Source organism: Plectropomus leopardus, chromosome 2 (genome assembly GCF_008729295.1).
Source record: "Plectropomus leopardus isolate mb chromosome 2, YSFRI_Pleo_2.0, whole genome shotgun sequence".
NCBI lineage: Eukaryota > Metazoa > Chordata > Actinopteri > Perciformes > Serranidae > Plectropomus > Plectropomus leopardus.
In genome coordinates, this window is record NC_056464.1 from 2,826,799 (window position 1) to 2,853,278 (window position 26,480).

Consider the following 26,480-nt stretch of genomic DNA (forward strand, 5'->3'; position numbering starts at 1 on the left):
TTACTACTTTGCAAATTTGCTTTGTTATACTAACAAACTGCAAGTGTTTCCTGTGACTTTGAATAAAGAACTCAAAGGTGAAGTTTCACTATCAGTGTGAGCATGGACACTTTGTTATAACTACTTCATTCTGTTGTGTTTTTCATTTATAGGCCAGAAGGTAGCACAAAAGCAGCTCATAGCAGAGGCCAATATTACTGTCTTCAAAGGCTGTGGCATGCTTATTTATTAAGAAGCTAGATATTTCTGTACCATATCTAAGAGTTCTATCTTTAAGTGTTTCATTAAAAGTAGGGCCGGGACTCGATTAAAAAAATTAATCTAATTAATCAGAGGCTTTGTAATTAATTAATCGAAATTAATCGCATTTTAATCGCATATAAATATTTGGCCAGAGAACAGTGAGGAGCAATTTATTTTTGAAAATTTCCCATCCATGGGGCCAACCAAAGCGGTCTCATCTGCTTCTTCGTTCATTGTTGTTGTCTGTAGCATGGATGGTATGAAGTCAAGAACAGTAGGTGGTGCGCTAGTATAATCGATCCCCCGGAAACTCATCAAGTGAGAAAGGTTCCGCGGTGCAAAAATTGGTGTGATTAAAATGCGTTAATTTTTTTAACGCATTAATTTTTGTGTAATTAATTAATCGTGATTAACACGTTAAAGTCCCGGCCCTAATATATATATATTTTTTATTTTATATACATTCAGTTGTTGATGACCCCTGATGTCCGCTATTTTCACTTTGTGAGCTAAAGTCAGACTCTTCATCTCTGTCTCTCAAACTCAATAAAACAGCCACTTAAACTTGAAGCGTGAAAACGACCTTCAGCATAAATTTAAAAAACCATAAATCAGACTGTGATTGTAAAACTGCACATAGGCTTCTTCAGGGCTTGTTAAATGTTATTCTAGATAGTTTAGAGGCCTTGTTTCCATTCTAATGTAAGGAATGTGTGAAACAACTTGGAAAAATATGTGTGAACTAGGAAAGACAAACAGATTCCAAACGTGGAAAAAAATATAAAAACAACTGTTAAAAAGGCAGGAAGGACTGAAGAAAAATGAAAGGAGAGAAAGAAGCACGGAGAAAAACATCCAGGTGAGAGGGAGGAGGGAGGCCAGGTGGTGAGGCAGAGCAGTGAGGAGACACAGATGGGACAGAGACGTTGATTTCTTTCATCACACACAAAAACAATCCCACCAGAGCACACTCAGTTATTTTTTTAGATGACTCGGCAAAAAACACTTCAAACACTAACGGGAGTGCCAGCAGCGTTCACATCCTCAGATACTTCACTCAACTTCTTCCTAACTAATATGCTTTGAAGCAGACCTGAGTGAATCTTAATTACTGAAAATAAACAATTCACAGCAGAAGTAGCTACTTTAAAATAAATGTACTTTAAATGTAACAATTCTTACAAAAGCAACAACAGAATAAGAAACAGTCAATACTGCTTATAATGAATCTCAGAATGTCAAACTTAAATTAAGAATGTGAGTGAAGCAAAACCAAGCCAATTTTTAAAGTGAAAGTGTCAAATTCATAAGCATTAAAAACGTCACTACTTAATTTATTACACTTGAGTCATTTTCCAGCTTCAGCTTTATTTGGTCTGGTGCGACGAGTTGCTTATACTGGCTAATGCTAGCTAGTGTTGGCAAACATTGGACTGATATCGTTGTGTAACTGACAGGCTGAGTCAAGTGACTTTGTGACCATAGCATTTAGCATTATAGTGTCATTATTATTTGTGGATTAAGAGGCCTTTGTTCAGTGAAGGTTACACAGACTGGCTTTAACAGTTACAATGAAAGCCTACAACATTTTAATGTATTACTCAGTATTTTTTCTGCAATGTTCTATTGGGGTGTAACAGGGCCATTGTACGGGAAAAAAGGAAAAAAACAAAAAATATAGAGCTTGGTGAGGGAAGTAAAATGCTGAGAAAAACTTCTGAATTTCCTAGATTGAAGTCATTTATTTACAAAAAAGAATATTCTCTGAGTTGAAAGTGGTAACTTTAAGACAAAAAAGTCATAAATTCACAAAACTTCTTTTTATTTAATATTGCATATATTTATTAAGTCATAAATCAGTGAGAAAACCTCTGAAATTCTCTGAAATTTAAGTCAGCAATAAAAAAAAAAATCTGTAAAAAAAATCAGAAATCATACTTTAAATTGAAAGAGGAGAAGCGATGTAAAAAGAAATCGTGCCTATGGTGTCATTAGCTGAGCAAAAACATGCTTGTTTTGTCTAATGAACAATAAATCCAATCATATATTCAAATTAGGCTGACAAAAATTGAAAAGATTTTAAAAATTCTTACAAATTAATATAACTAGCCAATGTTTTGTTTGTATGCTAGCAGCATGGCTCTGGCAATGTCAGTGCGCTGGGCAAGACTGAAATATCTCAATTACTATACAATGAAATACCTACAAATTTGTTATGCATATTCATGTTCCCTTCACGATAAATTGTAATCACTTCAATGATTTCTAGTATTCATCTCACTCTGTCATCTGGTTGAAATTTCATTTGTCTAATAGCATGGTTTATGACTACAAACCTGCAAAGCTAATGACATGATAATCATGGTATACAATAACTGCTTAGCACCACCAGGTTAGCGTTGTCATGCGAGTGTGTTAGCATGCAACATTTAACTCGCAGCTGTGCTTTGTGTCAGTAGAGCATCATGGAGCAGCTATGACTGTGGACTTTTAATAAATAACACCAGGTTAGAGACTGTCAGATTGATTTGTTGATCAGTTGTCAATGGAATAATTAATCCTTTCAGTACCAGTTCTCATGTTCTTAATGCATTACATGTTGTATGGTATTTGAAAAAACTTGTACTTTGACTTTGAACAAACAAGCTACTTTGTATGTTAGATGAAGTCACACCTTAAACTTAAGTTTGAATTAAATTCCATTTCAGCCACACTTTCCAGTAATCCAGACTAGCTGCTGCTGGTGTTTGTCTCACCTTCCCTCCAGGACACACCAGCCACAGTAGGGGTCGTGGGCCAGCAGGCAGGAGTGGCAGTCTGGGTGCTGCTGGCATTCGGCCACTGGTCTCTTCTGCAGCTGGAACCGGGACAACACAATCATGTTCAGTCGTGCAAACTGTGCTCACTAAGCTCCCAGAAATCTGATTAAAAAAGAATAGGTGGCCCACATTTTCCAGTGGAACAATGCAAAGTGAAAATATGGTCATTAGAATAATCCTAACTACAGGCTGCTGTGCTGGAAGAGAAAGAATTGGGGCAGAAACAAGAGAGTCAAAATTATTCCTCTTTAGCTTTATTACTCCAATACAGGAAGGACATGTCTAGAAATAAAAAGCATGAAATGAGGCCACAAGAGTGCCGTCACTGTCAAGTTGCATCTGTGTGTTCATATACCATGTTATGAGTCATGATGAAGAGATGCTCCTCCTCCTGGTCCAGGATGAGGTCCGAGCTGATGGCTGCGCTCTGCTGAACGGAGATGACGGAGTACTCCTCCACTTCTCCATTTGGCCCCAGAAACACCTGAGGAAATGTACACATAGATAGATAGATAGATAGATATACTTTATTGATCTCATGACTGAGAAATTGGGGTGTAGCAGCGCCATGCAGTAAGAACAAGGGAATAAAGAGCACACATTATTAATAGAATATAAAGGAATACGCTTAAAAAAAAACAACAACTAAAAACTAAGAGACTGTACATATATACATATATACATGTGTAAAGTGCGGAACAGTATCTGAGTGCTGAGATTATGTAATGATTGAATTAAAATACGTATATAAATATATAAAAAATGAATTTAAATACCATCATTTATATGAGATAAAAAGGACTAGGGGTCGACCGATATTGTTTTTTTCAGATACAGATTATTAGAGGTTAATGAGGCCAATAATCAATACTTAGATCCATATAGAGTTACAATAAAAATGGAAATCCATCTATCAAAATTTTGAATTTGGACTATAACAAACTCCAACACAAAACTTTGTTTAAATCCTTTGATGCTTAATCAAAACTGAAACTTTCAACATCATATATGTTATAGCTCCCTGAGGTTTTACAAAGTAAAAGTTCCTCCCATGCTGACACTTTCTTTGCATATATTGCAGACTTACTTCCCTTGTGTTGGCAGAATGTAATACATTTTTTCATTAATTCATTTTATTGTCGATCATTAAAGTAAAACACTGATACAGATGACCTTTAACTGAACTGTAAAACACTGATAAATCCAGACAGTGGGAGCCAAAAAACGAGCAGATGACACGCTGAGGCCTGGACAGCAGTGTGACATTGTGCTGGCTGTTAAAAGTCCAGAGCTGCTGTAATGTGGGCTAATATGAGAGGGCAGCTCGACCAACTGCTCCACATCAGCCGTTTGATGTTATTTACAGCCGCCCAAACATCAGCTTCATTCCAGCTAATGTCATTACAGAGAGATTCCACTGTGAGGGGAACTCTGCTGGAACAAACACCGCAATCATCCTAATGGGAAAATCCAGCTCATGTCAGGAGGAAGTGTGGATTCCCTGATCTGCCCTGTGAGTTGTCTCTGTCTGTCTCTGTCTCTCTCTCTGTGTGTGTGTGTGTGTGTGTGTGTGTGTGTGTGTGTAGCAGCAGACACCGGAGGCTGCGATGAATACGATACGGTGATTCGGGCCAGGATGTCTCCCTGATGCCAGGCTAATCCAAACCTTCAGGTATGTGGAGGATTTGAGGTCAGCTATGAAGTCTAACACTCTTTGATCCCACAACTGCTCAGAGACACACAGTCCAGGCTTCAACGTGTCCATCCAGACCAAAGCTAATTACCGAAACTACACAACAGGAGGGCAAACTGAGAGAAGAGATTAAACAATGTTCCTTCTTCAAACAAACTTTGAAACCTGGAGCGACATCACTTTTTTGTGCTGCTTTCAGACTCCTTTCACAAGTATGTAAACCTCTGAACCCGGAGAACATTGGTGCCATTTCTTTCAAAAATAATTACGAATTAGCAACTTAGTAATAAATGCTTCACAAACTGCAAGAAATTAGTAGATTTGAAAATTATTTTTAAAAAGGGAAAAATGTCTAGGGAAAAAGAGAAAAGCTAAAAAGCAAACAACTATATCAATAATTATCATAATTATATATTTATTATTATGTTACAAAATTATATAATTTTTCAGCACTTCTCCCAGGTCATTTCCTTGATTTTTAACTTTTGTTAATGTCAAGGGGAGAAAAGATAAATAGAAAAAAAGGAAAACATCTAAGGAAATAATTATCCTAATTAAAAATGTATGTTACAAAATTATTATAATTTTTCAGCACTTCTCCCAGGTCATTTCATTGTTTCTTTTTAACTTTCTTTGCTGTAGATGTCAAAGGAGGAGCGGGAAAGGAAAGACTAAAAAATGAAAGTGGAAGCTGTCTAACAGCTGCATGGCTGCTGCATAAACCATCTCTTTCTTCAGAGTGACGCAGCGAGCTGACCTCAACAAGACAAACATTTAGAGATGGAATCCTGACCGCTCAGTGAGTTAGTCCTCTTGCAGCCGTTTATAAGAGTGGTGAGGCTTCAGGAAATAAACTCCCCTTCAGATCATACTGGCTCCTGTGTCTTCACTTCATTCAGCTCTCTTGTTATTCCCAGCAGCTGCAATTAGCCAATCACTGCACACCATCATGTTTACCTGCCAGATGCCCGAGCTCAACAACACTGAGAGGGAGTCAAAACATCACATTAGATTTTCTCATCTCTACAAACAATGAGGAAATTAAAGGGAAGGTTTATGAACTCAGTGAAGACGGCTCACCCTCCTCTCTGTCTAAACATGTCAAGCAAAAGTATCGCTTCTGATCCAAAAACAGTCTAAGAAATACTTAAAGATACATGTATTAAACATGACTGTGCCAGTCAGTTCCAGTGACAGGTTTAAAAGAACTATTTTGAGGCAAGACAAAGTAGATACTGATAAAAAAAGAAATCGCTAAATGTATAGGAACTTACCAAAAAAGAACAACTGTTTCCTGGTTTATCATTTTCAATGTTTTGGCATAAATATGACTTCCGGTTTTCCAGTTTTGTGGCAACAATTAGAAGAGGGACGTTCCCTGTTCCAACATGACACTGTTCTACACCAGGCCTGAACTTTAAACTACACTGTAAAATCTGACAGGTTGATTCTACTTTAAACAAATTTTGGAAATCAATCAATTTCTGTTAACTTCATATCTAAATGTTAAGTGTATTTAAAATTAAGTGTTATTTCCTTAATTTTGTTAAGTTGTTGCACCTTAGAAATGACAAGTTTAAGTAAATTAATCTTTCTAAGTTTTAGCAACTTCAGTAAACCAAGGTTACTTTGCGATATATATATATCTGTATTCTGCTGGTTTCAAACTAGTCAGTCATATGATTTCTTTAAAACATGTTAACAAAACAGAACTCGCAGATCTCCTAATGCTATTATTGGCAAAATGCTCAAGTTAAGTCAGACTAACTTGGTTTACTGAAGCTTGTAACACTTAGAATGAAAAAGGCTGCAACTTCAAGAACTTCAAGAAAAACTGAAAAAGAGTTTGGTTTAAAAACAAACTCTTAAATGTAGTCCACTTCTGCTTAGAAGTTGCCAATTTCTGGAAGTGGAGAAAAGGACGTCGTCACATCCCCTAACATGAGGACACAGGACACAGAGAATGCAGCCGGAGATGAATCAGCTTCATCATTTACATGACACAAATTTTCTTTTGATCGCTTTATGAAAAGGTTGAAACTTCTCCTCTGCAACGATGGAAATTTGAATGGGTCTGGGCCTGTTTAAGCTGACTGAGGTGTTTATATGGATCATGTTTAATCAGTTTGGGCTTTTAAACCTATTCTAATCAGATTAGTAGCTCCATGTAAATGTGCCTATAGACATTTTTAATAATGTCAAAGCTGATTTATTTTTTTCCAATTTAACAACATTTTTATCGCAATTGAATTGTAACAGCCACTAGAGGGCATAGGCTGAATATAGAATATAGAATCAATGAATGAAAGAATGAAAGAAAAGAAAACAGGAATAGTGACTTAATTTTGATATTTTTTTCTGCTACACAAAGACAGAAAAAGATAGACAGACAGTCAGTCAGTCAGACAGACAGTCAGTCAGTCAGTCAGTCAGTCAGTCAGACAGACAGACAGACAGTCAGACAGATGGGAAGACGGACGGATGGACAGATGGAAAGACAGACGAACGGACAGATAGAGATATCCGTCTTAAAAGTTGCTCGTTTTGTTCTCTCTGCACAGTGACACCAGAGTCAGGCTGGCCTCCTTCTATCAGATAATCTTTCTCACAACGTGTAGTTTAGATGAACAGTGAGTTTAATTTAAGATGTTCACTGTTGGCTGTTGCAGTCAGGAGGACACAGACTGACACTGTGTCCATTAATGACAGTGACACGGCCGCTGTCTGCTGCTGTGACTGATGACTCTCCATCATTGTGAATGAGCGTGTGAATGAGTGTCTCTGTTAGGAAGAGCATGTGTCTGCCAGTCAGCGATGACAGTGCACAACACGAGTGCGGCGCTCCGCTCTGGTCACAGCGATGTGCGGCTCAGTGTTGAGCTGGTTCTGAGTGACGTAACTCTGCAAAAGTACGTTAATGGCTGTCATTGTGCTATTTCTGCATGTTGCAGGGGGCCTCAACCACAAGCCAGCGCGGAGAAAAAACAGCACAAAGAGGCGACTGTGTGGAGAGGCGAGCTGCTCACGATCTGTACACTCCTGATATCCAGGGGCCTCCCTACAACCTCCTGCTCCACTGACCCTTCCTCTCAGTCCACTTATTAACCATCAAAATAAATATATAAAAGAAATCTACTGTTTGCTGTCATCAACAAGCCAAACAAGTGCGTGCTAAATTGCTTTGATGCCTCTGAGCCAATGCACATGCATAACTGACATGTTCTATTAAACACACACACGCCTGTTATCCCCTTTGATTTTTCTTCCACAACAGGACATTCTTGGTGTCTCTGTGCGTCTGACCGAGCTTCACCCTCACCTCCGTCTGAACCCACAGACACACACTGCCATGCATGACCCGCTGTGACTCAACTGGGACCCCTGCACCCGGCCGCAGCACCTTAGAAATCAAACTGACAGCCTGTTGAGGACGACATCACTTCAGAGCAGCTTCACACCATCCGGTCATGGAGCTCAACGTTATTCTCCATTCTGGTGTTTTAACCAAAAAAAAAACACTCGCTGCCACAACTGGGGTTGGTGTCAGTAAAACCTGATCAGCTTTAAAAGGTAGAATTTATTTATTATTGTCTTGGCTTTGCACTGGTTGGAAGTAGGTGTGCCTCAGTGGAAATACCTCCATAAAAAATACACACAAGCATTCAGCCACTCTTAGGGACTGTTTGCTGCATTTTAGGTGCTTTTCATTCTTCATTTTTTACTTGTACTTTTACTCTCACTACTTAATTAAATTTAATATTATAAAATTACTTTTGATACTAAAGTACAGTAAGTATGAGATATTCAAAGACTTTTACTCAAGTAATATTCTTCAATAGGTGTCTCAAAACTAATACCAATTTTATTTTTTGGTAAGATATCTGTACTTTTGCTCATGTGTGCCTTCCAGGTACTTGATCCACCACTGACTATTAAAAAGTATTAAAATTACACTGATAGAATATTAATCCTTTAAAAATGGATGTCTGCGGGAGGTCAGTGTTCCAGAATTCTGCTAAGATAAATCTAAAATTAGAACCACAATATCTATAGAGCATTTATTCTTTCTGGAGCAGAAAGCTAAGGCCTCTGTGTCCCATCGCATCGTGCTGTACACTTGTGATGACATCATTACATGTGGTGCAATAATATGCAGTCAGCAGAGGAATGAGTGATCAATATTACAACGCCTTTACACTCTGCTCATAAAAATGAGCTTATCTCAGTAAAGTACATAAATCAAATAACTTAATGAGTGTGAAGAAATATTTCATGTTTCTACTTTTAAAAATCTTTCAGATCATTAAGTTTGAAATTTTGTATAATCTAATGTCACACTGACCTACATAACCATTTAGCTTAGGCTGTACCGATTTTAAGGATATGAAGCACTTGAAGGCCTCTACCAGAGGACCATTTCTTCTTCTCGCTCAAAGGTTTAAATATGGTATGTAAAAAGTAAAAACATAGCTGGAACTACATTTCCAAGATTTTCATTGAAATAAACGTCTGTAAAGTCACTATTTATCACTAAATGAAGGAACACAATGCTGATGAAGCCAATGCTCCACTGATGGAAGCTCACTGCCTCTGCCCTAGTGCCACAGTGTCTGTGGCAATATTCTCTGGAAAAATCAGACGCTGCGAACAGTCATTAATAATCCACCCTCACACAAACTGACACACGTACATGCGCGCGCGCGCGTGCGCACACACACACACACACACACACACACACACACACACACACACACACACACGCACACACACACACACACACAGTCTAATCTGTGGTAACCCTTTCATCTCTACAACTACAGGGCTCATAAAACAAGCTGATATAAATAAATTCACCAGCCTGGTCACAGCCACTCTGCCAACAAACACACTGCAGTTATCTCTGATCGCCGCAGGTGCCGCCAAAGAGATCAAAACTGAGATCTTCCTGATTATAAGCCTGAATAACATTCGATTTGAACACTTGTGAATCTATGTACACGATATAGCCTTGTTTTGAAATGTTGATGGTAGCAGTGGTATGTTAACCAGAGATTTACCTGGCATGCACTGATGTTTTTCTATCTACCAAAATCTAAGTGCATTCCTTTAACATCAACATGGAAACATAGCTGAGGATGTACCAGGACTCCTGAGATTAGTTCTGCAGTGCTGCCTCTACACACTGAGACTATTTTAAACCTCTGTTGGCTGGCACATGATTAGAGAGCGGCCTGCATCTGGAGGTGAAGAGAGAGAAGGGTTCAACTGGATGTCTGCTTGGTCGACCGCCATGTCTTTACAGAGACTGGTATTACAGTTATACGAGAAACAGCCAACACGTTATCCAAATAGGGTCTGAAGTCAAAATGATGACACAAACTGTGGAGTATGCTGGACTATTACCTAATATTTCATACAAAAACAACACAATCTCTGCATAACATCACAGTTAGCACACATATAAGTGATTTGTGTGTGTGTGTGTGTGTGTGTACAGAAACACACTGGAATGTAAATTGACAACCTGTCTCAGCAAGCCTTAAAGGTTGTGTATGTGACATTCAGAGGACTAATATAGCAGCAAACCTCTAAATGCTGTGTAAAAATGTAATTGAGTAATCATGTACAGAGCAAAGAATGATCATTTTATCCCCTTTAATTTAAAAAAGAGCGCTAAACCGAAATTTAACCACTTGGCCAACGAAAGTTTCTTGTGCGCTTGTTATATGGACCCAGTCATGCAGGGATGAGTGGAATTTTCACCCTGGTGGTTGTTCAAGTGTTTGTTTTCATGGTAAGTTCAGTTTTAATGAGTCATTCAATTTGACAAAAATGGGATTTTCTGCCATGATTGACAGCTGTGTCAGCCAATCTGTGTGCTTGCATTCAACGGTGCTGCTCGCAATTGGTTGGACAGGTGTTTTGGCGGGAACTCCCCCACAGCGAAGATCGCTACTGCGCAGACTCCGGCTCTGAATGACGTGACCAGCACAAGATGGCAGCCGCTGTATCCCGGATATTCTTGAGACTACCTAGCTGCAGACACATGGACCTCCATAAGCACATGTGCAGTAAGACCTCTGTCTTCTTGGTGCTTGGCGCGACTCCAGCAACAAAAAAAACACTCGACAAAACTTGCTTGAAATACTCTCAGAATGTACTCAGTTATTGCTCTCTATTTTCCCAAGCTACCTCCACCACTCTCCAACTTCCACTGCCTAGAACATGTGATTTCCTGTCAGCTACAACTCCTGCACATGCTCCTGTGGAGATGCCTACTGTGCATGTGCATATTGACCTCTGCGGTGTCCGCAGTCAGGTGCCTCTTGATATTTTAGCTTCACTTAGGCGAAAGTGGGGACATGTGGTCCGTCTTTATATACGGTTTATGTTTAGGGCTGTTTATGGAGCATTTCACCATTAGCTGCCAGCTCAGCCATCTCTATCAAGCATACTCTCACAGAGCCCCTTTCAAATCTGTGACCTCATGTTACCTTGTGCAGGTTTCCCTTGGAGTCTCCCAGGAAGGCAATGGTATGTCCCGCCCTCACGCTGACGGCCACAGCAGTGAGACGGGCGGACGGGCTGTCCAATATGGTCTCTGCTTCCACGGCCATCCTGCTGGCCATCGGGCTGGGGGTGTGGTCAGAGCCACAGGGGTACGCGTCCAGAGTGTTCTGATAGCAGGGACACAGGAGAGGAAAATCAGTGTGTGGTGAGTCTAACATGTCATGTCAGATCTCATGAAGATTAGACTAAAAGAATGAATCACGCACAACATAAAGCATGTGAAGTATTATAAGTGTTACGTGTTATACCATAACTGCTTGTCTTGTGCAGAAAAGAAGCCCCTCAAGTGATTTGTTATTCATTTCTCAGCATGGAAGCCAGTTACCAAAAATAAAACAGCAGTGTTCCTACTGTGGTCAGTAAAATCCCAGCAGGATTTATTGTGGGGGAGTCTGGGTTTGGGAACAAACTCTCACTGGATTCCAGCGACTTCTCTACTTGCTGCTTTAAAGCTTACAGACAATTTGTTTTTGCTTCCACAGTTTGGCAGTAGGGAGTCTTTGCTCTGGCGGCAGAGTTGTTGTCTTTCGTTCCGGGCAATTTATTTTGCCATGACGACGTTTGAAAGCAGGGTCATTGCTTCATGATTGGTAATCTTAACAATAGGAAGTGGAGGCAATGAACCTGAGAGCCCTGCCTGCTGAAGGCTACTTGTTATGATGGATGGAGTGGGCTGTGGCTATGTGGATGTTATGAATGGACTCCTTATTTGGCCTGCTCTTAAGAAGTAGATATCATTGATGTACAGTGCAAGACTGTCCCACATTAACCCTTTGAAACCTGGATAGAAATCATTTTTCTTGTGCTGCGTTCAGACACCTTTCACAAGCTTTTTGACCCTTTGAATAATGAGCAAATAGTTTAATTTCTTCTGAAAACATCAGAAAAAAAGGCAATGACCAACTTGGCAAGACATGTTCCACAAATTATTAGAAAATAATAAAAAATAAATAAATAAATAGAGAAAAATGTCCAGAAAATTAATTTTATACATAAAACTGTGACAGATAAAAATCAATAAATACAAGAATACAGAAACACATGTATGCATCTATATGTGTATACGTATACAGACACACACACACATATATACATATACATATATATATATATATATATATGTGTGTGTGTGTGTGTATATGTATATGTTTTTTAAAGACACTGTCAAAGGGTTAAACCTGATTGCATGATTGCAGGTGTGCAAGTTTCAGTGAAGCATGGGGAGTGAAGGACAGTTTCGACAGCCTGTTAAGTCCACATCCTGAGAACCCAACCATTAGTGGAAAACAAGCAGGGATGACTGCCTGCTAAGAATAGCCACAAACTACATTATGACTTCTGAAATAGTTATGAAGTTATGACGTCTGGTCTTGGAACATGGTGTGGAAGCTGGCATGTCACTGGCTGGTCCAGCTGATGAGAGCCTGTGATTACACTGTAACGACACGCACAAGCTGCAATCATCTGGACATTTACAGCAAACACTGAGGGCAGTAATAATAACCACGAGAGAGTGAGATAACCAGACAAGACTGCCAAAGTTGCATTTTGGCCTGAGTCCTGAATCCTGATCATTAATAACAAAGCATGTTCTCCAATTTCTTCAGTTCCCAGTTGGTATTTTATGTCTGACAGCAAGGTAAAGCTGTGAAAATAAATATAATAAACACTTAAACTAAAATTGTTTTTTTTAGGTGTAATTTTCTTCAGCTGGCAAAAATATGTTTTTCTGCACCCCCTATTCACAGCAGTGCGTTGCTTAGAGCCTGCATCAGAATCCAGCCTGCTTCTCCATACTGACGGCATGCAGACTGACATCCATCGTGTGTAATACATCAACTATGGATAAATACCTCATAAAGGGCATTCCAAAAAATCTGAACTACCCCGTCAAAAGGGAACACCACCTAAATTAAGAATTTCAAAATATGAATATGATAATTTCCATGGTCTAGTAAAGTTCAATCAACATTTCCAAAATGAGCTACTCTCACCTAAAGCCAGAAACCAGAAAAGGAAGTCTCAAAATGGTGTTGTCATGGGGAATATAGTCTGGAGCTGCTCCATAGACAGTAAATGGGAGTGATTTTGTGGACCAGTAGGGTGTTTTTTTCCCCCCAAATGAGCTTTATTGCTGTTGTTGTGTTCTCAGTTGTGAAACAGAGAAAGTGTGAACATTTGAACATTCCCCTGGCTGTTCTCAGTAGTCACATTTATATTGCCATTTTAAGGCAGGAATATCACACCATTATACCGCCTCACCGTTCTGTATAAAACATACGATCACGGTCTTGCCTTTAAGTGTGGAATGGAGGTAGTAACAGCCCCAAAACGAGGTCTGTGTAAATGTAAAGCCGGGAAGACGTGACCATGGGCGGCATGGCTGTTTGACAGCGTGTTTGATATATGCTGTCTGTATATACATACATACAAAGAACCATTAAGAGTACAGCTATAGTAACAGATCGATAAGCAGTATCCATAAGAGTAGTGGTACCGTTAAAATCTTAACGATACCCATCCCTTCCTTTAAGGCTACGCTATAATTCGATGTGATGTGATGCGATGCAATGCGATGTGATGTGATGTGATGCGATGTGATGCAATGTGATGCGATGCAATACAATACAGTACAATACAATACAATACTTCTACAATAATTATAAATATAGTTTTCTGGACAAAATTCCAAAATTTTCTTTGTTTTTTGATCATTTCTAATAATCCTCCTCCTTCTTTAAAGCATTTTTTAGGTAATTTTCTTTTCACCTTTAACTTGCAATTTTTGGGACATTGATCATTTCCTTTTTTCCCATGTTTACGAAAGAAATCAAACCAATTTTCTCTGTCTTAAAAGGGTAAAAATACAGCCCAAATTCATATCTGTCTGTCCTGCTCACTTCCTTTCCCATCATTTCCCTTTTCTTCCACTCTCTGCTTCTGTTTTTCTGCTCCACTGTTCATCCGTATCTCTTAATATCTTTGTCTCTTTCTCCTTCAAATCCTCTTCTCGGCGTGGTGTGCCTTTATCCGTCCTTGTCAGGCCTTGTTAAACATAACCCTCCACCCCACCCCACTAAGTACGGCAAATGCTGCTGATCGATCTCTCCCTGACCAGCAATTCTATTAAATTACACTGCCCGCACTACCTTCTCCCCTGGAGCCAATCTGTTGTACGTGGCTGCACAGGCTGAGGGGTCAGCGCCGCTCTGTGTCCTCAACACAGGAGGAAGTAATAATAGAGGAGGATGTCAAACTAGCCCATCATGTCCATCTAAACACAATGTTTACATGCAGTAAACACCTTAATGCACACATGAGAACACAGCACATAAAGTCAGGATTTCCAGAGTCTCTGTTATGAAAGGGTCAATCTAATTACATCCCTCCTTCACATCAGTGCCTTTGTCTATTACAAAAATGTCAAATTAAATTTCATCCTCTCTGAAAGAAAAGACACTTTGCCGAGAAAGGACAGCACTGGACAGCTTCACATGCAACATGGCACAAGCTGTGGCAGGTCAAGGTTTTTACTACGTACAGAAAAGAAATCCCTTCTCTGAAAAACATTCTAAACAGAACAATAAAAACAAGAGGATTACTGGCTTCTTCAGTGACTGGTTCACTGTGTTATTTGCCTTAAGTATTCTATTCAGAGAGAGAACATATTCTCCAATATAAAACAATAAAGGGAAAGGAATGAAATGTGAAAAAATGTCTTGTGTCATTCTTAGCATGTATGCTGTTTTTCAGTTACACCCTGTCACACAAATATACAATTACACACAGTGACACATGGGAGTGGAGCGGTGTAACTGCTATCTGCTTCAGCATGTTGACCACTGTGTGGTTTCACTGGAGAAAGTGGAGGTTGAGTCCTGCTCAAGTGCGTCGTGAACATTCACCTGAATTTAAAAGTCACAACCGCATAAATCTGATCTAACTGTTTTGGAGCAGCCTACATGGGTTGTATTCTAAAGTGCATTTTCCACAGCACAAAAAACCCACTAACATCTGGCTCATAATACAATGGGAAAATCAGCATTCACAACTGTGTCAAAAGTCTCTGCAGTAGTCAGTGGTATTTATTGGCTCCGGTTCTGATAGGAAGTGACAGAAACACAACACTAGGGTGAACGTGCTTATTCAGCACCTTAACTGATGAGATCCAATGATGTACTGACACAAAATACTGCCCGTCTTCGCCAAGCAACGCTCAAACATTGATCCTATTTCTTCTGCACCGTGTTTGAAAGAGAGACTGAAAAAGTAAGAGATACGGTATATAAAAAGAAGTAACTGCTGCAAGGTTTCCACAAGCCTCCATCCATGCTTTCTGCTGTTTACTTACCTGTTTGCCAGCAAGACCACAACATGGAACATGACACAACAACAACAACAGAAAAAATTACACAGACATACTTGTCAGCTGCAGAGTCGTGTTCACAGCTTTGGTCTACTGGCAATAAGAAAAGAGTCTGTAGCCTACTTTTAGTAGGTTTACCTGTGTTTAACCCTTTAAAAACTGAGCAAATTGCTTGATTTCTTTAAAAAACAAGGGAAGAAGGCAATGACGGCATCCGAATGCGGCAAAAGAAAAATGATTTTGTTGATCCAGGTTTCATGCTCTGCGTACATGTGCATCTGCTAATTTTGGCGAAGAGAGAATTGATTTCAACCAGTTATGTTTTAGTGCTCATTTTTTTCACTCTTTATTGCTGGAAAACTTAACAGTCTTAATAAATTCTGTTGTACTCACCTCTGGCAAGTTGGCACAGTTGGATTTGACCTCATACTCAATGTAGGCTGCCTCCAGTCCTGACTTTTTGCCCATCTGTGTGTAGCACAGGTCTCTGGTGGAGTTAATCCTGCGGTCCACATCTTTGAGGCTAAACATGCAGAGGGCCGAGTCCTCACTGGGTCGAGTTGATGAAGCCAAACGAGTGGAGAAGACGCCGAGGAGAACTTCGGAGCCCTGACTCTCTTTACCATCCTTGGTGAGCCCGAGCTGGACGGCCTGCAGGAGGTTGTAAATTTTCCCCGCCCTTGAGCTGCATGTCAGGGGCACTTCCACGTACGAGTAATAGGCCTGGTCATCCAAACACACTCGAGAGACGTAGGTGCGGTACTCGCGTGACTGTGACTTGAGGTCCCTTCTGTAGAAGAGGAAGTACACATGTTGCCTGTGGGCGAACGATGCTACAAAATGATGGTCGTATTCTGAGAGACGGCCAGCCACGGCCAACTTGGCGGTCTCCTCGTAAGAAAAGACGGGTTCCTGGGCCAGATTTCGCGTGGAGATGGGTGGGTGGCTGCTAGTGTAACCACGCCCCACAAACAGCACTGGCTGCCTGTCAGGGTGAGAGCGAACCACCAGTCCCACCGTGCTGACGTTGGGGTGGTTAGCTGCTACGTACTGAGTATCAACCGGCCTCTCTGTGGAGAAAAGAACCACATCCACAGAATCTAGACTGCGCTTCTGGCAGATTCCTTGGTTGACGCTCCCGCAGGTGATGAGTTCCATGGAGTAAGGGTCAACCAGCAGGAGCTTGTTATGGTTGCTGGTGAGACGAGCCTGAGGGCAGTTGGTCTCAGTCACAGGAGGCAAACACTCCCGACTGTCTGTGACAGGGCCCGTGTCATCCTGAAGCTCAGGTTGGAGGAATCGATCCAACTGAAACAGGTGATCTCTGGCTCCCACGTAGACCCGGCTCACACTGGGGTCTGGATGCAGGGCCAGGTGCTCAAACAGAGTGTCGTTCCGGATGAAGGTGGGATAGGGACTGTAGGGGGAGGAGTCTGATCCTTGGACGCCACGAGGTAAGGAGGTGAAGGGCCAGCCAACGGCCAGCAGCAGGACAGACAGCAGCGTCTGGACTGCTAACACTGAAAGACGATGGACCGTCCCTGGAGGCATGGCAGCAGAGCTGAGGGACAGGACAAAGGACAGGGAGATTATGTCATGGATCACCAAATGATGACAATCTTAGTTCCAGAGACTTTTTTTTAAATTGTTTTTTTCTTTGGTAAACTTAGCATTCCTTTCTATGTGGATTATTGTCTAATCTATATAAAGTTGATTAACTCTTTGAGACCTGAACAAAAAATTGTCTTGATGAAGTAAAGTAAAAGAAAAAAACAAAACGAGCAAAATAACAAGAAGGATATGACCCAAAAAAGTGCTTATAAAATAATAATAATTCTGTGAAATATTTTTAAATATATTATTATGATTATTATGGGCTACCTACTGCCATAAAATTAAGCTATATAATCAAATGTTATGATAAAGATTAATAGAATACTATTAAATAAAGTACTGTTACAGTAAAATTAAATGAAGTATTTTTTTATTTAATAAATCAAAGTGGAACCTATGCTGCTTTTATTTTGAAGGAGCCCGCTCGTCTCAGGACAAAAGTGTTGCTGTTCTTGCTGTGGACTTAAAGCTTCTAGTCAACAGTTGAAAGAAGAAAGTTATACAGTAAAGGCAGTATGAGTATTTATAACTGCGAGCTGGAAGCAAAGTAAAAGCTCTCCAGTTTTTTGCAAAGCTTTCCAGGTTGTACTGGTGCTCCTCAGAGCAACAGTGCTTACATAGCCATCAAAATGAGCAACAACTTAACTGTACCAGTGCACGCATGTGCTCTTCTCATAGGTGAAGTGTAATACTTACATAGCACTGCACCCCTTTTAATAAGGCCACGTTCAACCAAGTCTTTACTTTGCAGATTAAAAAAAATCTGCGTTCATATGACAACATTGGGAGAATGATCCTCGTGTGCACGGATCCTCAAAAAAAAAAAAAAAAAAAAAAAACAGCAAACGCTGTAGTATGCATGCCAGGCCAGTAGTTGGCGGTGTAACTTTGTAATGAGACACCACATAAGAACAACACGCACTTGCACAAAGTGCGGCCCTGACGTCACCGCTGTCATATGCATTGCCAGTTTACACGGCAACATAAGGGTTAGCATTTTCAAAAGATACACTCACAAACCAATTTTCAAAAGTCTGCACTTCAGGCCCCCAAAGTGCCATTGTCATGTGAACAAAAGGCCAAACTGCAACAAAAGTTTAACGTTTCATGCAAACACCATTGCCATTTAGACGTCCCCTAAATGCATAATCCATGAGCTTTACAATTTATTTATTTGTTGTTATTATTTATATTATTATTATTATTCATTTAATGAAAATCAAATGTTATTAAATGTGTTATCAAAAAAAGTACTGGTAATAATAGTCTATGATTTTAAATTTGAATGAATTTTTAAGACCTTATCCATCGAAATGACAGAACAAGAAAGACTAATGTCTCCCACTCTCTCTCCCCTTCTCTCTGTCTCTCCCTGTCTTAATGGATGCACTAATTAAAAAGTCCAAAGTGCAGCATGAGAGTATTACACTCAAACATCACTGAATGCAAATTACAATACATACAAGGTTTCAGCAGAGGAAGTGCAATGGCTCTTTTTCAAAGATAATTTGGAAGTTCCTGTTTGCAATACTCCATTAAACATAAGATGCTTGAAGGCAATTCAACACAGTTTTGTGTTGGAGCTGTGTTGTTCTGAATTTGACACAAAGATGTTTATTTTTACTGCAAATGCATATCAGTTCCAAATGTTATCAGTTCCCTTGCTTACTAATGTAATTGGTATCTACAATGAAAAAATATCCATCAGTCCTGAGTAGTCCTAAAAGAGGGTGCAAATGTGTATTTTTGACCTTTAGCACTCTGCAGATGTCTGTTCTTTCTGCAGATTAACAATGTAGGTGTAGTGGCTTCAGTTGTTTAAACCATCTCTAGAGGATACCATAAGCATAATAAACTCTGTGAGACTTGGGCTCCTCACCATTTGTTTCCAGTGATGTTTTACAGAGGCATGTCACCTCTTGACCTCCCAGCAGCTCGGGTTTAAAGACACATCCTTCTGGACACAACCTGCAACACAGAGGAGAGAGAATATACTCAGTATACTGAGACAGCCAGAGGGATTCAGTGCATCAACTGCAGATTTGATAAGCCTCACCATGAAGAACATTACTATGCATGTTTGCTACGAAAACGTATCCCTTTCCCACTCAAATTAGCATGTGCACACAGGTTTTTCAAACATGGATAGACCTGCTAAATATAGACTGCATTCTCACTGCCAGTGAACACAGCACTTCAGCGGACGAGTCTGCCTACCTGTCAGCTAGTGTGTGTGTGTGTGTGTGTGTGTGTGTGTGTGTGTGTGTGTGAGAGCTGTTTTGTTGATGTTCCTGTGTCACGTCATGGACAGGCAGGAGAACAAGTAAACAGTGGACAGCAGCAAGAACAGAGGTCTTTGAAAACTTTTCAGTGGCTACTTCTCCAAATCTATCGCTTACCTACTTGGTCTCTTTCAAACTCAGTGCAAATGTATTTGGATCTGTGTTTTAGCTGCTTAAGAGGAGACCATAGGCTGTATATGAAGATAAACAACATGAAAGCTCCCCCAGAGTGTAGCTTTTCAATCTGGACCGCCCCCTGGTGTCTGACTGCAGTACATGTCATAAGGCCCGCCCCTCCATGTTGGTGAATTAGACCTACACCCAACTAAAAACTCAAAGTACACGCCAAATACATTTTTCCCAAAGATGGTTTCTGTCACTGAAGGTAGTTCTCAACACCCTGATGTTTGTTCAAGTGATCATTTTCTGCTAAGTTTGGTTTTAATGAGTTATTCATTTCTACAATAAGGAGATTTTCCGCCATGATTGACAGATGTGACAGCCGTTCCATGCGCTTGCATTTGATGTCGCTGCTCACAGTTGGTCAGACAGGTGTTTTGGCGGGAACTCCCTGCTCCAGTGGCAGTGCACATATCTGGGATACTTAAGCTGAATTTAAGCATAGTGGCGGTAAGTAGGGATGTGTTGTCTATCTTAACCTACAGTCTAGGGAGGAGATGGACCGTATTTAGTGGTGGCGCATCACTACATCTCACCGGTTAAGGAGCTGAAATTACTGCGTTCAGAGTCGGAGGCGATATTTTTCCATCAATGCTGATCAGAGCCGGAGGCGATAAAAACCCTTGTCTACTACAGAGTCATTTGACACAGGTGTGAAAGATGATTTTCACTACATTAAAAAGCCAGATGTTAGCGGCTGTAAGCAGGTTTTTTGTGCAGTGGGAATGAGGCTACAGACTCTGACGTTCAAACACCTTGTATTTCCTTGCAGCGCTGTAGTCCACTGAGAGTCGTGGGAAGCTTGTACCCATTGAAATTCCTATCAGACCTATGTCTGACCGCTTACATCCGTTTTTTTTGCGTGTAGAAAGCCCTTTAGCAGAGACCAAGTCAAGTAGTGTCAGCCCAAGAGGGCTTTCAGTACCACACACTCTGTCCCAGTATACAATCCTCCCTCATTGCTAGGATACAAGGTACAAAACCCTCTGGCTTCAGAGTAGCTGCCAGAAAAACAAGTTGCTGCGAGGTAAAAGAAGATGGCATGAGAACCCTGAGAGGGGGAGATTCTCTTGTTTGAGCACCTGAATCTGTGGTTTTATGCTCACTTTGTAAAATACTGTCATATTCAGCAGACAGTTATGACATTAAATTCTCCATTTCACTCCATATACAGTAAATCCTCCTCTTTCCCACTCATTATCCCCCTCTTCTTTCTATCCACCTCTCCTCCTCCATCGCCTCCCAACACTCCATCACTGGCACACAAGCAGGATTATCTCTTTGGAGTTCAGGCGGATCTCCAGTGGGCTTATCCAAAAGGGAGGTTGGGAAAAAAAGACAGACAGACTGAAAAAGACACTATTCACCCCACTGAACAGACCGATCCTCAACAAGTGCACACACATACACACATGGATAGATACACACACACACACATACACACCTCTTTCGCTGGCTCACTGAGAGCTTTAGAAAGCTTGCTTTGTTGGTGGCAATCTCCTGTATGTGGGAATGAGGGTAAAGGCCTGGCAGGAGGCCAGTGATGGAAAGAAAGGACACAAAAAAAACTATTAACCAGAGCACAATCATTATGACCTTTGTTATCTATATAATTTTGACCAAATGTGAATTAAATCTAAAACTCATCAGCAAGCACTTCCTTTCAAATGTTTGTTTTTCCACTCGATGGCATGTAGAACTACCTCCTGTTCCAGTGCAAGCACAGGCACAGAGGTCAAACAGCCTGATTGATGCCTCAGTGACCGAACCCCAAATCATCAAATCTAAACCAAAAGACAGACTTGTTCCTTTGACCCCTGAGGGCGGGGGAGCAAGTTTTCACTGGTAAAAGCTAAAGCTCTGCGGCTGCAGAGCCTGAACTCTGCGGTCACGACTCTGTGGTGGAGGGGAGCTTTACAACCCTGTGTGGATAATCCTGAGAAAGCACCGGACCGGAGCCGACCGGAGCACACTCAGGAATGACAGGCATGTTAACTCATAGAAGCACTAGCTCAACAAATACAGTGCTTCTCCTGTTTCCTCCTCTCCGTCCGAACAGTGTCGGATTTGAGCACGGGGTTGTCTTCTCCAATAACTCTCAATATTTGCAGGCTGTCGCTCTGTTAATCCAAGAGTTCCAGGCCAATCAAGGCCTCATCTATCTTGATTTGCTATTTGCTGAGGGCTGCAGATCAAAAATTGCAGTAAATCAGGCAGCTGATCTCAACTGAAAGAGGTTTCCCTTTTCTGCAGAGAGTAATCCAATCAGGCTCAACTTCATTCAGAGTGTGAGACACATGAGAGCAAGAGAATGGACTTGTGATTCAATTCTCAAATGTTAAAAATCACATTTCACCTCCAAGTGGAAGTCTTTTTTTTTCAGTGAGTTCAGTGAGCTAAAAGGTATCCGTTTGATAAGAGGCGAGAAGAGGAAATGTGTGCCTCTAACTGATTTATCTATATGCTCCTTTAAGGTAATGGACTCTTTGTATACTTTGTTCCAGCACTGTCTGCAGAAATAGTAACTCAACTCAGTTCACAGTATTCCTGCAAAACACAGAGGACACGTTGACAGATAGAACATGTGGTATGTGAAGGACACACAAGAAATAAACCGGTAAAGTGCTCATGACATATTTCAAGATAACTGTCACTTTATAACACATGAAGAACTAGAATTATCACCACAGTTTACATTCACGTCTATATAACATGGATGCTTCACATACATCTTCCCCCTGCAGCACTGAAGATCTCTACAGTCAGCACAGTTTACAGATAAGTGTCAGCAATCGAGTATCCGACCAAATGTCTCCCGTGCTGCAGGAACAGCACGGGAGACATTTGCAAAATATCATGATGTCACAGTCAATCTGACCTTAAAGCCCTTGGATACAAAATGTCATCATTTCATCATTTTATTCTATTAAATCTATTAGTTTTGTCACAATTAACGGAAGAATTCTACAAGAACAAGACAGATCACAGACGAGGTCACAGCGACCTTGACCTTTGACAAACACAATCTAATCAGTTAAGTTGAGCTCAAGTAAACACTTGTGCCAAATCCTCTAGGTATTCTTGAGATATTGCGTTTACTGGAATGACATGAATGCAAGTTCACAGTGACCTTGACCTTTGAACTCCAAAATCTAATAGTCCATACTTGAGTACAAATGAACATTTGTGCCAAATTTAAAAAAATTCCCGAATGGTGTTCTTGACATCTTGAGTTCATTAAAATTAGACAGATGAGGTCACAGTAACCTTGACTTTTGACCATAAAAATCAAATTAGTTCATCCTTGAGTTCAAGAGGAAGTTTTTGCTATATTTGAAGAAATTCCTGAAAGCAAGAAGAGGATGGACAGGTGGACGGACAACCCAAAAACATCATGCCTCCGGCCTCAGCTATTGGCGGTGTGGAGACATAAACAGCTGAATGAGAACACTTGTCTTTAGTATGCAGTAATAAAATGCTGCCATCAGTTGTCAGCTTAATGTTGCTCATACACAAAGTGTGCACATGTCAGCTTGGATTGTTACATTTCCCAGAACAATCTGCTTACAGCTCCCTTGGAAGCTGGCTCACAAAACTCAGTGTATTTTAGTGCAGTGTCATTGTTATCACCTGGAACAAGCTATCGGGACAAATGTGTCCTTAGGCTGTGTTTAGACAGACACCGTATGAAAAAAATGCCGCTTTTGCCCGAATGAGAGTGTATTGGCACAGTGTGAAAGTCTAGGATTGCAATTACCCACTGTGCTAACACATTCTGGGCTAATTCCACTGTTTACATTACAAATGTTGAGATAAAACGATGGTCACCATGTTATCACATAAAATCCTCCTTGCAATATAATAAACCCCTGTACCATGTTTTGGCATCTGATAACCTTTTTCATCTACTATCTCCTAATCAAACTAGCCTTCCTGGATTGTGTTTCATTTTCCAGTGGACATCAGAAGCAACATACCCCCAACAACACAGGCCCCCTTCTTAAACACTATGCTCTTTTTAGTCTGAATGCCAAATAAATGACAAGATAGGCAGAAAAAGGCTTATAACTGGCAGCATGTGTGTATGATGAAAACCTAATCCTTAAATTGGCTAGGCAGATATACATGTATCAGTCAGTGTTAGCTTATTGAAGGTATAGTATGTGCATCAGTATATTTGTCAGCCTATAAGTAACAACAAGATTTATGAGGACTGTTTGATGCATATTACATGTTTTTCATTCTTAATTTTTTGATAATTTTGGCTGTACAATGCATATGGCATACATTTAGTAAAAGGTACCACCAGAAACCAGAGATGATTCTTCTGTGGGAACAAGTCGACATACCCTACACGGTTCTGACACCTTTATTTCTTAGGCTACATTAAGACGAGAGTGGCGCTACTAAAAACGGAAATAAGTTTTCCCTTTGCGTTTCAAAAAAAATCTGTCTTCATATGATAACATTGTGAAAACGATCCTCGAGTACATGAATCTGCAAAAACAACCAAAAACGCTGTAGCATGCATACCAGCGGCCGTGACATCACTGTTCTCACAGGTTCCACAAATTGCCAGTTTACAAGGCGACAGGTGTTTTCAAAGATTTACACTTTGGAACCTGGTTTCAAAAGTTTGTGTTTTCAGGCCCCCAAAATGCCATTTTCGTGTCAACAAAAGGCCAAACTGCAACAAAAGCTAACGTTTCATGCAAGAACAGTTGCCGTGTAAACAGCTCCAAAGAGTGCAGGTATACAAGTTCAACAACCATGTTCCTCTCCTTGCCCATTCCTTGACACTGAACACTGAACTGGGCTGGTAGCCTCATGTCCCTTTAGTGATGCCTGACCGACGGAGCACAGGAGGAAAGTCTCAGTAGCGCTTTGAGGCAGGGCCCGGCTTTGTCCACAAAGGACAGATTAAGTGTAAATTCACTTGCTAACTTGTCCTAATGTATTGTTGGGAGGACAGGTAGTCATGCAGCCTGTAGCAGATGGACAGGACCAGCAGGGTAGAATGCCTGTACGACAAACCAACCCTAAACCCAGTACAAATGAGCTGGAGCCTGAGTTGCGGCCAAAGACTCCACATCACAACCGAGCATTCCTGAGAGGCACATTCAATTGAGCCATCATCCGCTTCATTGAGCCCGGCCTTTCATTCATTTGCAATTCAACTATCCTATATTCTGGGGGAGACGGAGAGGGACAACGGCAGGGAGGGGGACGCAGCATTTTGAAGTGAAAAAGCTGGCAGAGTGGCACTAGTGGACAGAAACCCGGTTATAGTGAGACAATGGTTAAAGGGGAAGACGGGGGGAGAGAGAGAAAGGGGGAAACGACGAGGGAGATCGCCACAAACAAGTGCTCGCAAGCCTCAGTGCTCACTGAGAACTGATGGAATGTGACTAATGATAATAAGAGAGAGAGAGAGAGAGAGAGAGACAGAGAAAGAGAGAGAGCATTAGTTCCAGTGTCTACCCATAATGCCCCATTCAACACCCACTCATTTGCAGAATGAGGGGGAGGGGAAATAAAGCAAGTTTCTAATTAGTGACATGATTGTGAGCATAAACACACTAACGTGCACGAGCTCACACACTTGCCTGTAATGAGAAGTCCTCCTCTGTACACTTTAAACAAATAAACACACCCCAAATTGCACACACACACACACACACACACACACACACACACACACAGAGGAATAGTGGGACTCAGTGAGGCCTTGAGTGAACACAGCCATCTGCAATCACTCATTCCTTTACATCAACAAACAGTGTTTACAAAGATAGCTTTGGTGACTGTGCGAGCCCCTGGTGTTCATTTGCACAAACAATGGCCGTCAGCATCCTCCTGCTTCACCGTAACGCAACTGTTACTGCTGTGATATATGAGCTGAGTAAACCATTAAGGCTAGCTCATGACACCCAGCAGGAGGGACCCTGGGGTTCTGCAAGTGTTCACCTTAGTCCTTCTGGATTCTCAGAGACAGATCACAATACAGAAGTCTAATCTTGAGTTCACACTACAAGCGACCATGCAAAAGTGTGACCAGCTATATTATCGCTGAGATGCTGCTGAAGGGCTCAGACTCTCATCAACGTAGTTACGTCATCAGGGATTTGTGTGTGTCTGCTACTTGCCACAAAGCACTTCGACTGAACATCATCTTGAGTTTCTATTGGGTCAAAAATAGCCATGGCGGTATCACAGTATTATAGGATACCAGGGTCTGGTACCAACACATTGGCTAGTCTGCAACACTACCCATGAGCCCCAGCTGTCACTGTCATGGAGTAGAAGCCAGTGAGAGACCAATCAAAACTATGATCAGTCAGGGTCAGAGCACTTTGTTGTTTGAATTGTAAATGAAAACCGACATTGTAGTTGAGTAATTCATCCAAAACTGAATGGAACGTAAAAGTGAACAAATTCAAGCTGCTGAATATTTTATCAGTTTTCTGCAAACTGTAATCTTTTTGTTGTATACAGAAAAAAACAACAACAGGATGGGAGAACCTCCTGTTTTTTTAACTTGAAAGCAAGTATGTTTATCCTGATTGCAAGCCCTGTTGTCACTACGCAAGTATCCCGAATGAACTATTTTGTAATTGTGGTACATATGTCTAGCAGATCACTAGCAATGTTTTTTACAGAACTGTCATCTGCTGGTCAGATCTTTATAGTAACTATTAATAACAGGCTCAGTC

The 26,480-nt window shown here is 40.8% G+C and overlaps 1 protein-coding gene across 1 annotated transcript in view; it reads right to left on the bottom strand.

Annotated features, from left to right (window-relative positions):
* The window catches only part of plxnb1b (plexin b1b), a 144,248-nt gene that overhangs the window by 37,040 nt on the left and 80,728 nt on the right, over nucleotides 1-26,480 (bottom strand). The window contains exons 4-8 of the mRNA XM_042498427.1: nucleotides 19,185-19,273; nucleotides 16,085-17,252; nucleotides 11,250-11,432; nucleotides 3,418-3,546; nucleotides 3,000-3,100 (exon numbers count right to left, since the gene is read on the bottom strand). Coding sequence (XP_042354361.1) covers nucleotides 3,000-3,100; nucleotides 3,418-3,546; nucleotides 11,250-11,432; nucleotides 16,085-17,242 — 1,571 coding nt within the window. The 5' untranslated portion in view covers nucleotides 17,243-17,252; nucleotides 19,185-19,273. The remainder of the gene's footprint in view (nucleotides 1-2,999; nucleotides 3,101-3,417; nucleotides 3,547-11,249; nucleotides 11,433-16,084; nucleotides 17,253-19,184; nucleotides 19,274-26,480) is intronic.